The 12,969-nt window shown below is 42.3% G+C and overlaps 1 protein-coding gene across 7 annotated transcripts in view; it reads left to right on the top strand.

Moving 5' to 3' along the window:
* The window catches only part of RELCH (RAB11 binding and LisH domain, coiled-coil and HEAT repeat containing), a 123,905-nt gene that overhangs the window by 64,689 nt on the left and 46,247 nt on the right, over positions 1-12,969 (top strand). For 5 of the 7 annotated variants that reach the window (XR_012901714.2, XM_075921384.2, XM_075921383.2 and 2 more), the window contains exons 13-20: positions 969-1,040; positions 4,249-4,293; positions 5,155-5,295; positions 7,504-7,668; positions 8,344-8,491; positions 9,522-9,678; positions 10,202-10,325; positions 12,254-12,302. Coding sequence is in view for 6 of the 7 variants with exons in the window: in XM_075921384.2 (XP_075777499.1) it covers positions 969-1,040; positions 4,249-4,293; positions 5,155-5,295; positions 7,504-7,668; positions 8,344-8,491; positions 9,522-9,678; positions 10,202-10,325; positions 12,254-12,302 (901 nt within the window). In the remaining variant the exon portion in view is untranslated. The remainder of the gene's footprint in view (positions 1-968; positions 1,041-4,248; positions 4,294-5,154; positions 5,296-7,503; positions 7,669-8,343; positions 8,492-9,521; positions 9,679-10,201; positions 10,326-12,253; positions 12,303-12,969) is intronic. The other 2 variants (XM_075921386.2, XM_075921385.2) reach the window with 1 other exon arrangement.

The following is a 12,969-nucleotide window of genomic DNA, read 5'->3' as shown; positions in this document are numbered from 1 at the left end:
AGCCTCGTTCTCTGGGTGTTCCTAAATTTTGGACTGCCAGAAGCAGTGGGCTCCCCAGGAGTGAGGCCAGGAGTTCACTGCTGCCAGCCCCACCCCCAGGGAGCACTTCAGTAACCATGTAACCACTAAAAATTGTTGCAGCTACACGATTACTGAAATACACAATATCTAACATCTCTAGCTCCAGTTGAGCCTCTCATAGAACGTACCTTACAACCCCTTACTCTGAAGACTGTCTTACTAGTGGCTATAATTTTGCCCAGGAGAGTGATTGAGCTTTCAGGCTCTTGAGGCTGATCCCCAGCATATGACATTCAATAGAATAAGGTAACGCTGAGACCTTGCATAACATTCGTTCCCAAGACTCTTGAAGTTTTATCTAAATCAGTCAATTAATGTGCCTGTATTCTTCCCAGAGCTGCCCTCTGCCCTAGAAAAGAAGAAACTGTTCATGCTAAATATATCCAGAACTTTTGCTTCATTACATCAACAAGACTAACACACTCATAATGTTACTGTTATCCTTTCTCTTTCTAGTCATAGCTAGGCACTCTAAGAATTTCTTTACAAGCACACACACAAAAAGATATCTTACTGTCTTACCTGGTGGCTATAGTGCTTTTCCCAGTGAACTTCAAGGTCTATTGCACCAGAACACAAGTAACATTTTCCACCTGCTTCTGAAATCTACCAGTATCAGAAATCTGTGAGGTGACAATGTGGAGTAACCCACTGACCCATATTAAACATGAAGCCTTGGATTTAGCTGATAAATCAGCTATCAGGCTTGAGAGTGGTACTACAATCAGTACTTGTCTGATACTGCTGATATTCCCCAGGCCCTGTGGAAACTGCTATTCAAAAAAAATCTGAGATTGTGTGCCGTAAACTCATGGGTGATTTAAGTGGAGGATCCTCACAGACAAAATCTTGATGAGCCACATAAACGTTCTATTTCTCTTCACCAGATCAATCACAAATACCCAGAGAGACGATTACTAGTGGCAGAGTCCTGCGGAGCTCTAGCACCTTACCTTCCTGTAAGTATTTGTATTTACTGCTAACATTTTGTTAGAAAGTAAGAGGAAAAAAATCTTCCTAAGTTTGAGTTATGAGGCATTCTTGCCAGGGTTGGGGCTTCAGCCCTGCTCCTGCTGAACCCCAAACCATGGAAGCTTCAAGCCCCACTATCCTTGTGCAGGCCAGGAGTCCTAACTTCTTCCCCCTGCCCCAGACCGATAAGCAGAGTATGGGAGGGTGGAGGAAGCTCTCCAAGTTTCACTTTCTCTGTAAAAGAGCCACATGTGTCTCACTAGCTGCCATTTGGCCACCCCTGAACAAGTGGCTTGGGCTGTTACCCTATCACTTCCCACTTTCACATTCAAAGGGGGGGGGAAATACCTTGAGGCATTGATGTTTGTTGTAACATTATGTATTCTCATTTGCATATAAAAGTGCTCCATTATAGGCGCTTTGCTTCAAGTGTACTCACCTCCCACCTTTAATTGGAGATTTTTAGTGGTAGTACCCATTGGCCCATGTATGTATCTGCTTGTTTGGGAAGGAGGGGCATTTCTTTTGTCCCATTCCCCTTTTGCGGGAGATCTTATCCAATCAAATAACCAAAAGCTCTCTTGGAGTGTCTCTTGCTGAGAGGCCATCTGGATCAGTGTCATACATTCCCATTGTATCTATTGTTTAGAAACATTTTATCCTGCAAAAGTGTTCCATTTGCTATGCTATTAAAGGTGGGAGAAGGTAGAATTATTAAATCAAGATTCTTCATGATGGAGAATTTCCTCCAGTTGGCTTCAGATTTAGATCAGAAGATATCAGGCTCTGAGTGAACACAGTGCACCCTTGACTTCATTGGGTTCACTCACGTCGTCTTGAGGCAAATCCATGAAGACCCAAAGAAAGGGGGGGGGACACACACCGACACCCTCACCCACCCACCCACCTAGGTTCCTACAAAGGAGGACTGCCACAAAGACCTCTTCCCAACTCTGGATAAACTGAAGTACCATATGCTGTTACTACCAACACAATGCCCAGAGCTTCAGGCTCCTCTGAGAATAAGGGCAACAATCATGCCTCGGTACCAAGACCTTTGGCATCACAGAAGCAGGGCACTGCAGTAAGAGAATAGTACCCACAACTCCTTCAGTATTGACTGTATCAGATGTGACCTGTAAACCTGCATAGGTACTAGACAGATACCACTCTTCTCAAACAGTCTTTGTGCCTCTCTAGGCATCCTCATTGGTACTGACTACATAGAAGGGACTTTCCAAATAAACATATTCCCTCAGTACTAGGTATACTATCTGGTACCACAGGAGTTCAAAATCTCCGGGAACGTATTGTTTTGGAGGAGTTGGAGTCTCCCTTGTTAATGGATTATGAAAGATGATCAGTACAGATTGGACCACCCTGGTCCAGTGCCATCCGGATCTGACTGATCCTGGATGAGGGATTTTTCCAGACCAAGGGAGGTCATTTCAGGCCCCTGCTGCCATCCCCTCCCCACTCCGCCAGTCCCTCCCCACCAGCTTTCCTGCCCCCCCCCCCCACACACACACACACAGCTGAGCTACATGCCAACACCCTGGCCCTCACCCCCGTGCAGCACACTCTCTGGAACATCTAATGTCATGTCAGACCAGAGAATCCCGGATTTTAGAGATGCAACCTGTACCAAGGTAAGCATAGTCTCCAAGGTGATACCTTTCCCCTTATTGCTTTATTCTCCACCACCTTCAGTCAGTGCTTGGACTCCCTCCCTTAATAAGGAGTTATTCTCTAGCTCAAATATCTCAGTCCAAGATGCCCCTTCTCTTTAGATAAGAAACTCCTTCTTGACATTTTTGAAAAGTGATAAGTTACATCATACAGGTACATGTTCCCCCAACCTAGTTTGAGCACGAGTGATTAGAGTCCTGCAATTCCACAGGTTTCCACATCTGTGGATGTTAATGCAGCTATCCATGACTCATTTTTGTAGATACAGATGCGGATGCGGATACAAATTTTGTATTCACTGGGCTTTACCAGTGATACCACCCCAACACTTTTTAGACTCCATGTGGCGATACTGAGATCTGGTTGCATATTGACAGCTGTTTTCTCTTGCTCCTAATCTTTGATGTGGGGATACTCCAAATGTCCCTCCTCCATTGCCTCAGGCACAATAGCAGCAGGAGCTGGAGGCCAGTGCAGTTAGAGGCAAGTCCTCAAATATTTCTTCATCTTCTCAAGATTAGGTGGTTTATTCCTCTGTCAGTGTCCATGGCTGATGACTTTAACTTCTGGAAGGGTCTGATGAATTGCTCTACGGATCCCTTTTTAAAAGGGGTCAGGAAATTGCAGCATAAGTTCCTGGATATTCTTCAGTTGACTCTACTCAAGTTGCCCTGCCTATTAATGAGTCCCTATTGGAGCCTGCCAAATCCATCTGGTAGACCCCTGTGATGATACCATCAGTATGCAAATATTATGTTCTGAATTTTTGTTCACCCATCTAGCACCGATTTTCTTAGTTGCATGGGCAGGCTACACCATAGAAAGGTCACATCATATAATAAAGCCCCAAAACGGCTTGATATATTTGACAGATAGACGTACTCTTTTTGACTCTTGAGTTTGATTGCCACCTATCGAGCTCCTGTGGTGAAGTACAGTCATTCAAATTATGCCAAATTCACTATGTTTATTGATCATCTGCTGGCTGGTTAGCATGAGCAGTTTCAGGTTCTGATTAACAAGGTTCAGCTGTTAGAACATTGTTATAGGTCTTGCTGGGTTTAGCCAATGCTGCCACTTGATTTATCTCTACAGGAGAGGGCATTTTGGTCCCAATTGTTTGGATTCCCAAGGCAGGTCCAAAACACAGCTGAGGATCGTCTCTTTGATGGGCTAAACCTGTTTGCTGAATCTCCTGATGAGTGCTTGCATACTCTTAACAATTCCAGAACCACATTAAGATCCCTTTGGATTTACACACCATTTGGATCCCAAATGACACAAATAATCTCGTCCCACATCATTCTCAGAATTCCAGAGATGTTATGAACTGCCAAGGAAGAAAAGGTTCCAGAGAAAGAGAACCGTCTGCTTCCTCTACGTCTGCTACTGAGCACTTAGCTTTTAATCATCAGTTTTGACAGGCTGATAATGCACTGCAAAACCAAGCTGCATCTATATTCTGTGTACTTTCTGCCAACAATCTTTTACTTTCTGCCCACATAGGGGAGAATCACGTCAGCCAAATGGGTGTTGGAAGCTGAGTTCGGGGTATGCAATCCATTTTACCTCCCCTTCCATACCTACTCTGATAAATGAAGTAAACAAAATTCTCATTTCAGGACAAAATGGAAAATTGGTGTCTTTGATGTATTTTCACTAGGTCATAAGCAAATGTTTAAGTGGTTTTCTAAATATAGACTCTTCTGAATTAAGACTTGTTATCAGTTGATTCCAACCATTAGAGGGAAATACTAGTTTTACTATTGTAACCAGTTTTTGTAATCTGTTCAGATACCATAGTGATCATAGTAGAAATACCAAGAAAGTAAGTGTTTGAATTCAATATGAATGGAAGAATTATTCTGTCTCAGATGCTGTTATGTTGTAACTGTTGGCAAATACTTTTTCCATGCTGACCTTTTTTTAGGTTAAAATCTAACTGCCTAGCCATGATATAGTGTAGTTCAGATGCTGAAATTCTTCTGTAGCCAAAATTGCTATAATCAGATCAGCATGGTAAAGGAAAAGAATTTAATTAAATATTGACAACCATTGCATTCCAGCATATGAGATAGATTTGTGTGTGTGTGTGTGTGTGTGTGTGTGTGTGTGTTTAGATATGTCATCAGATAAGTCAGCAAGAAGTTACTGTATGCTTTTGCAGTTGATTATTCTAGTGGGGAATTAGGGGACTTTGGGTTCTATGCCTAGATGCACATAGACTTTATAGTGGGATTTGTGAAAATTGCTGATAATGTGCATCATTCTCCTGGTATAAATGAGAATAGTACTTAACCACAAGAGTATTCTGAGAATAAAATACAATGTTTGGATGTTGCTATCTAAGTGCAAAGTAACTATTTACCCAATTTACACATTTAGCAGATATGTCTTTCTCTTCATATTTAGAAAGAGATTCGTAGTTCATTGGTGCTTTCCATGCTGCAACAGATGCTAATGGAAGATAAGGCAGATCTGGTACGAGAAGCTGTGATCAAAAGCCTGGGTATCATAATGGGATATATTGATGATCCAGACAAATATCAACAGGTATCATTCAGGGCTAAAGTCCATATACAGTTATACAATATATATTACTATGCAACCATACTCCAGACACTTTTGAATATAATATTTTTTTCATGTAAATTACTCATTTTTAGTCTGTTACTAAAAGGAGGAAAAGCTAAGTTCCCAGCTATCCGTAGTTCCTCGGGGATGGGCATCATATTTTTCTCCAGCTTGCCATTTATTTTTCACATCAAAGAGTAGTTACTCAGCCCCAATACTTACTGTGTAAATTTGTGCCTAAATATAATGCGTCAAAGTTCTAATTCAACTGTTTTATCGTTTGCAGATATAATCCTTTTTTGTGGCATCTAAGGGTACGTCTACACAGCAGTGTTATTTTGAAATAACTGATGTTATTCTGAAGTAACAGAGTCCGCATCTGCACTTCAAGCAGTCATTTCGACATAATGTCAAAGTAATATCGAACTGGGGGACTTCTTATTCCAATTCCTGTAACCCTCATTTTATGAGGAGTAAGGGAAGTTGGAGGAAAAGTGCTCTTGCTCAGACTTCCTGCTGTGGTAGACCATGCCGAAAACAAAAATAAGCTATTTTGACTTAAACTACACAATTGACGTAGCTCAACTTGAGTAGCTTATTTTGGCTTTAGCCCTGCTGTGTAGACATGCCCTAATTGACCTAGAGAAGGTTGAAAATGTATAGCACAGTGTGTACAGAAAATATATAGGCTAGTACAAGTTGGACTTCTCTCTGGTCTAGCACCCTTGGGACCCGACCAGTCCTGAACGAGGGAATTTGCCGGACTAGAGGAGGTTCCCTGCTACCAGCTCCCCAGACTACCTTTCCTTCCTGCTGCCGGCCCCCGCCGCTCCCCCATTTTCCCCTCCCCCGGACTGCCATGCTGCTGTGGCCCCAGTAGCCTGGACTGCCCTGGCCCCAGCCTCGCTATCAGTGCTGCTGCAGCTGCCGCATCTGCAGGCTTGACCCTGCTATCGGGGCTGCTGTGGCTCCTGCACCGGCCCCAGCCCCGCTACTGTGACTGCCACATCCCTGGTCCTGTCACTGGGGCTGCCGCAGCCCCTGCTATGCTATTGGGGCTCCAGTGGTGGTCCCCGCCCCAGCCCAGCTGGGCTCCAAGCCACTAGTTCTCTTGCTGTTGGGGCTCCCAGCCAGAACTCCCTGGTCCAGGATCACCGATGGTCCTGCTGGACCATGGATGTTGCTGGATGAAGGAGTCCCAGTTTTGGGAGGTTCTACCTGTATTTATACTATACTAGAAGACTTACCTGTTCTTGCTTGGGTCCTTAACTCAATTTTTGTGTTTTGGAAAAATAAAATGAAAATGTACATGTTTAATTGGAATCATTGCTCTGGGGTGGGGTTGGGAATGACTGGTTCAGTATGCAGGCTGCCCTACGGGGAGTGAGGTCTGCCCCAGCCCTTTCAAACTGCAGCATTTTGGGTCTAGTTGAGAAGCACCTCTCCAGGGCTGTTGCAGCTCCAGTGGATCCAGCCAGGGAGGGATGGGCTGATCCAAGTTGGTCTGGCCCCTGGATCGGCCCACCCCTGGATCCAGTGGACCCTACCCAGAGTGAGAAATGCAGCAAACTGCTTCCTGGCAAAGGGAACAGCAAGCAATGTGCCCATACGAATCCGATTCAGGTGGGAAATTAAGCCCCCACTTCCCTGTGAGGGAGAGGCATGGGACTGAAGCAGTCCTGAAAGGAGTGGAGGCACTTCCCCTCTGCCCCAGCCCCACCCCCACCCCCACCCCCACCAGCCCCTTTCACCTGCCTGGTGATTATCTCTTTTCTGTATAGTTTTGAGATGCATTTCCATAGACACAGAGACAAACTCGCATATATATATATATATATATATATATATATAAAATAGTAACAGAATATTTTCATAACATAACATTTTCCAGCTGCCAGTATTTGGAAATTTAGCGTATAGTCCCTACTTTTTAAGAGTAAACTAAAGGAGGGAAGAAAATTACTTGTTTGAGCCTCACTAATAGGTCAGGTTTTTTTAGGTCATCCATATACTATAGTGACAGGTACTTTATATAAAAGTTTAATAATTTTAAAATTACACTTATCTAACCTTTCTAAATGCAAATTTCCACACTGCTGGCTCTATATGCTATTTCTGTAATATACATTTGGAAAACAATGATATATGTGCAGCATTCCTGATATGTGTTTTATTGTGTTCTGCCAGGGTTTTGAACTGCTGCTTTCAGCTTTGGGAGATCCCTCGGAACGAGTTGTTAGTGCAACACATCAGGTATTTTTACCCGCCTATGCTGCATGGACTACAGAACTGGGCAATTTACAGACGCATCTTATACCCACGCTGCTTAATAAGATTGAAAAGTTACTCAGGGTAGGTATTCCGTTCATACATCTGAGTTTTCTTTGTCTATAGTTTTCTCTGATAAGCACACTTAATTTTCATATAACTTTAAAAAAAAGTAATTTCTGTGATTTGTGGGGAGAATTCTTTAGGAGATATTTGTGTGGGATTCCATAGCTTTTGCTCTTAAATTTAGTGGAAATGGTATGAAACAATAAGTTAAATGATTTGAAGTAATCAAAATGGATAATACTAAAATAAAAACATTGTCAAGAAATAAATAGCAAAACTGGAAGCACTCCTTGCCTCAGGAGTGCAGATTATGTATTTTTGAATTCTCTTATTGATGAGTAGTTTTGTGAATTTAGGGATGCAACTTTCTTATAGATACTGTACCTTAAATATGAATCTTAATCCTTCGGAATATAAGAATGACTGTGGAACCTAATCGCTGTTCAGAACTAAACACAACACTTAATTATATTATTTTTTCTAACACTAGCAGGTAGCTGCACACACAAATATTGTGACGTAATGAGTCTTGCTCTTTTGCTCCTGCAGGTATAGAAGTGTTCAAGGAGTATTTCTGTTGAACATCCTTTAGAGAGACTAAGATACTGTGGTGATAGGGGACAGATAATTGTGTGCCCATTAAACTAGCAAAAAATATGAACACACTTAAAAGGTCTTATACTTTTATTTCAGGAAGGAGAGCATGGGCTGGATGAACATAAGCTACACATGTATCTTTCCGCTTTGCAGTCCTTGATTCCATCACTGTTTTCACTGGTACTACAGAATGCACCTTTTACTAGCAAAGCTAAACTCCAAGGTGAAGTGCCACCAATAGAAGGTACTTAGTTCATTAAATACTATGAACACTTTTTCTAGAATCCAAGCAAAGGTAAACTGGTAAATCATCATCAATTGATATTAAATATATAGCAGGGGAAGGGAGCTAGAAACTCTGTAGGGACAGATAAAACTATTTTAGTTGGAATGTGTGAGTGTGTATGCTTCTTATGTAGACATAAACTGTGTAAATTGTAATGTAAACTTTGTAGCTTTATGTAACATTGTGTTTACCATTGTGGTTTTAGGTTTCCAAACCCAGGGAATTTTTTTTTTTTTAAATCTCCCACTTTTTCATGTTGTGTCGCTACAAATTTACATAAGTAGTACATCTCTGGAGGTGTTTGAATTTCCCTTAATGTAACCACATCAATAGCTCCCAGGACTAGCCTATGAAGTCTAGATGGGTAGTCATGTTAGTCTGTATCTGCAAAAACAATGAGGAGTCCTGAGACTCCTTAAAGACCAACAGATGTATTTGGGCATAAACTTTTTTTCAGGGTACACTTATATACATGTTTAGGATTCTGTATAAAAATGTTAATGTTTATAACCATTATGTTAAAACTATTGTCTTAGTCATAGGCTTGTCTCCAGAATTCTCCTTGTTTGCCGTATTTTGTTTTGTATATTGATGAATTTGGGCATCAAACATTTAATGATCAAAAACAAATCATTCTATTCATCTTTTCATATTAAAAAGGGAATAGTCTTGTGATTTTATGCATAGTACTGGGAATAAAGAGAGCCAGTTTTCTATTTCTTGTTTCTCCGTAAACTTGCTATGAGATCTTTGGAGAACCTCCTGGTCTCTCTTCCTATATCTCATACCTTTCAACCACCTTCCCTGTCTGGAAAATCCCCACTGACTTTTAAGACTTAGATTTGACTTATTTATTTTCTTTAAGCACTTAGCCTTAGATGGAACATGCTGTAGAAGTTCAAATTAATAATTATTATTTTTATTAACATTACATCAAGATTATCATTTGCTCTTTTTTAACATATGGTTATATCTTCTGCCTTTACAGTGACTAGGTTCCCTCGGCCTGTGTCACCTCTTCAGGATGTGGCTACTATCATTGGAAGCCGTGAGCAGCTAGCTGTGCTGCTGCAGCTTTACGATTATCAATTGGAACTTGAGGGTACCACAGGCTGGGAGACTTTGCTATGGGTTGTCAATCAACTGTGAGTGTACCTGGCTTTCATTCCTTGTGATACAAAAATGTTGTGGCTTCTAAACAGTTGTGTGAAAAAGTTCTTTTCAATATCTAACTATCATTTACATTTACTTCACATACTAAAAATCCTAGCATTCCATTCTTTCTGATTTGCTCAGGGAAAAACAAGTCTTTAATGTGTTGTTAGATGAATATTGTTTGTACCTAAAAATTAAAATTTTTCTCTGTGCATTATGGAACTAAGTATTCTTGCATTTTAAGACCCTTACAGACTATGGTAATGCACAATAAAAGGCGGGGGGGTATTTGAAATTTCAAGTGCCAGATGTTCCTGATGGGATAGTATTCCACCACCCCCAAGCTAAGCGAATTAAAGAGTGTTAATGTTGTTGTATTATTGGGATTTGAAATGACAGTGATCAGAAATGTCAGTGCTGTGCAAAGTTAAATCAGTTTGTGGGGTAAAGTGAAATCACAGAGAAGAAACATGCAGAGTAACTTTTAATGAGCTGCTACTTTTTCTCTTTTAGGTTACCACAGCTTATAGAAATAGTTGGCAAAATCAATGTTGCCTCAACTGCCTGTGTCCATGAATTCTCCAGGTTTTTCTGGCGGCTCTGCAGGACATTCGGGAAAATTTTCACAAACACTAAGGTAATAGAGTTCTTCTGTATCCGCTTAGGTCAGTTAAATATAGGAATACTTAATAAACAGTATCATATTTACATTATGTGAATACATGAGATATGGTGTGACCGCGCCCCAGGGGGTGGGTCCGTCGTCCCCGGTCCTTCCCTCCCTTTACCCAGTCTTGGGACGTCGGGCCCTCTGAAGCCGGGCTGCTCAGCCCTTTTTGGCTGACAACTTTAGTCACTTGTCCATATATTTCGCCAAGTTTGGTCTCCGCCCAAGATGGAGGAGAAAGGGGGGTCAGAGCCCGCCCTCACTTGCGGGCCCCAGCCCAGGACCCTAAGGACTCAGACTGCCACGCAGTCCTAGTCCGGCTGACAGGGTTGCGACCCTAAACGCGCCAACCCACGGGCTTGGTTCACCACCCTGCTCTGGGCTACTTCCTTTCTCCTCCTAGTCCCTCGTCCCCTGTTTGCTACTCCCCCCTCCGTGATGAGCCTTACCGGCACCCTCTGGTCTCTCCTGCGAGGCGGCTCCGGGCGCCAACCCCCCTTCTGGCGGGTCCGCTCCCCCTCGCCTGCCCTGCCCCCTCTTCGCTGCCCAGACGGGTTTTGAAGCTCCTGCCACCCCCGAACGCCGGCCAGGCGTCCCTCCTACATCATCGGCGTAAGTCCCGCTCTAAACGCTGGCGTGCTGGGTGATCCACCCCTCCCCCTTCCGGCGGCCACCCCGGCGTTCCCCAGCCACGCCACGGCCCGGGAGCATCTGGCGCACGGCCAGTAGGCGCTCCCCAGCAGCATCAATAAGGCGCTCGCCCCCCTGGGCTCAGTGCGGGGTCTCGGCACCCCGTCACACATGGGTTATAATATGTCATTCCAGGGTCAAAAATCACTTGACACATTTTCATTTGCATGTCTTAAAGCTTCTCTTGGCCACAATCTCTTCTTTCTCTCCTCTCATCTTGGAGTCCATTTGGTGCTCAGACCTTTCATGATATCTCTCTGTCCGTGCTATAGGTGGATATTTCAGACTTCCATAGGGAAGAGCCCATTTACTCTTTAATTTCTCTTGGTTGGTGGACACATTGGGCTGCAGACTCTGGCCTAATTTCAATCCTTTATTGTAGTGTGTTATTCAGTACATCTTAGTGCCAAAACTTATTCACATATATCTACATGTCCTTCCTTCATTTGTTATTTGATGGTTGATTTTAAAATAAGTATTCTCTTTGATCGGTGTGTTTAAGGAATGAAAGGCCATTGTACATCAACAAAGAATATTTCAGAAGATTATTTTGAGTGTTATTTCAGTAACATTTTTAGAGATGCAAAGATCAGCTGAAAAAATAGTCTTTGAAAATATTTTATAGTAAATGTTTGCGCTGAATTTATTTCTATCTTTTAAAGAAGCATTTGCAAAGACTGACACAAGTATTGTGGAGCCATAACAAGTATCTCCATAGACAAGTCTAATTCTAGTTTCTAAAATCACTTTTGGACATGAGTCCTAAATGTAAAGCCTTTTGGAAGCTGTCATCACAAGCTGGGGGAAAAAATTGGAGAAGTTTCAGGGAAATGAGCCAGTATATGCATGTAGTGGGTTGTAAAACCTGAATCCTTTCTCTCCCCTTTCTTCCCCCCTCCGCTTGCCACCATTTCTGCAGGAAGCATAATTTTTTGAGATAATGTGCAGATCGAATAGAGCTTGCGGAGTGTCTCCACATTGCCGAGTGTCTTCAGCCTTATGAGTCAATGATTGAAGGTGTTTTCCCCCCTCATTAGGTATCAGGTACTCAGTATAAGACTTGGGTACATGAGCTCACACTTCCCTTGAGTTTTGATAAAACTTGGGGAAATTTTTAGTCTCTCAAATTTTTGTTTATATGGCCTTTATCTCTTTTATATATAAATAACACCTGTTACAGATTTTCATAAATTTTATCCATTCCTTAGGTAAAACCACAATTCCAAGAAATCTTGAGACTATCTGAAGAAAACATTGGTGAGTAGCATGAGTAAATTAATAAAAATCAACCTTAGCCTAAACCTAAAACTGGAAATTACTTGCTTCTGGAATTTATCTGTGACAGGATACGTCTAGACTACATGCCTCTGTCGCCAGAGGCATGTAGATGAGGCTACCAGGCATAGGAAAATGAAGCGGCGATTTAAATATCGCCGTTTCATTTAAATTTACATAGCTGCCGCGCTGAGCCTACAAACAGCTGACCAGCTATTTGTCGGCTCAGCGCGGTAGTCTGGATGCGCGGGTGTCGACATCAAAGGCATTTGTCAACCACCCAGGTATGCCTCCTGGAATGAGGATGCCTTTGATGTCGACACCCGCGCGTCCAGACGACCGCGCTGAGCCGACAAACAGCTGATTAGCTGTTTGTCGGCTCAGCGCGGCAGCCATGTAAATTTAAATGAAGCGGCGATTATTTAAATAGCCGCTTCATTTTCCTATGCCTGGTAGCCTAATCTACATGCCTCTGGCGACAAAGGCATGTAGTCTAGACTTACGCAAAGTGATTAACATTAAAACAGTCTAATCAGAAGTTTGTTTGAAAATAGAATTCATTTTAAATTGTCAAGGCTGCCTTAATTATGTTTTTAAATGAAAATATTTTATAATACTATCTATTGTAATTGAAAGGCAAAAGGAAACT

Source organism: Pelodiscus sinensis, chromosome 2, assembly GCF_052426305.1.
Source record: "Pelodiscus sinensis isolate ZL-2025 chromosome 2, ASM5242630v1, whole genome shotgun sequence".
Classification (NCBI taxonomy): Eukaryota; Metazoa; Chordata; order Testudines; family Trionychidae; genus Pelodiscus; species Pelodiscus sinensis.
This window is presented reverse-complemented; position numbering and strand designations above follow the sequence as displayed.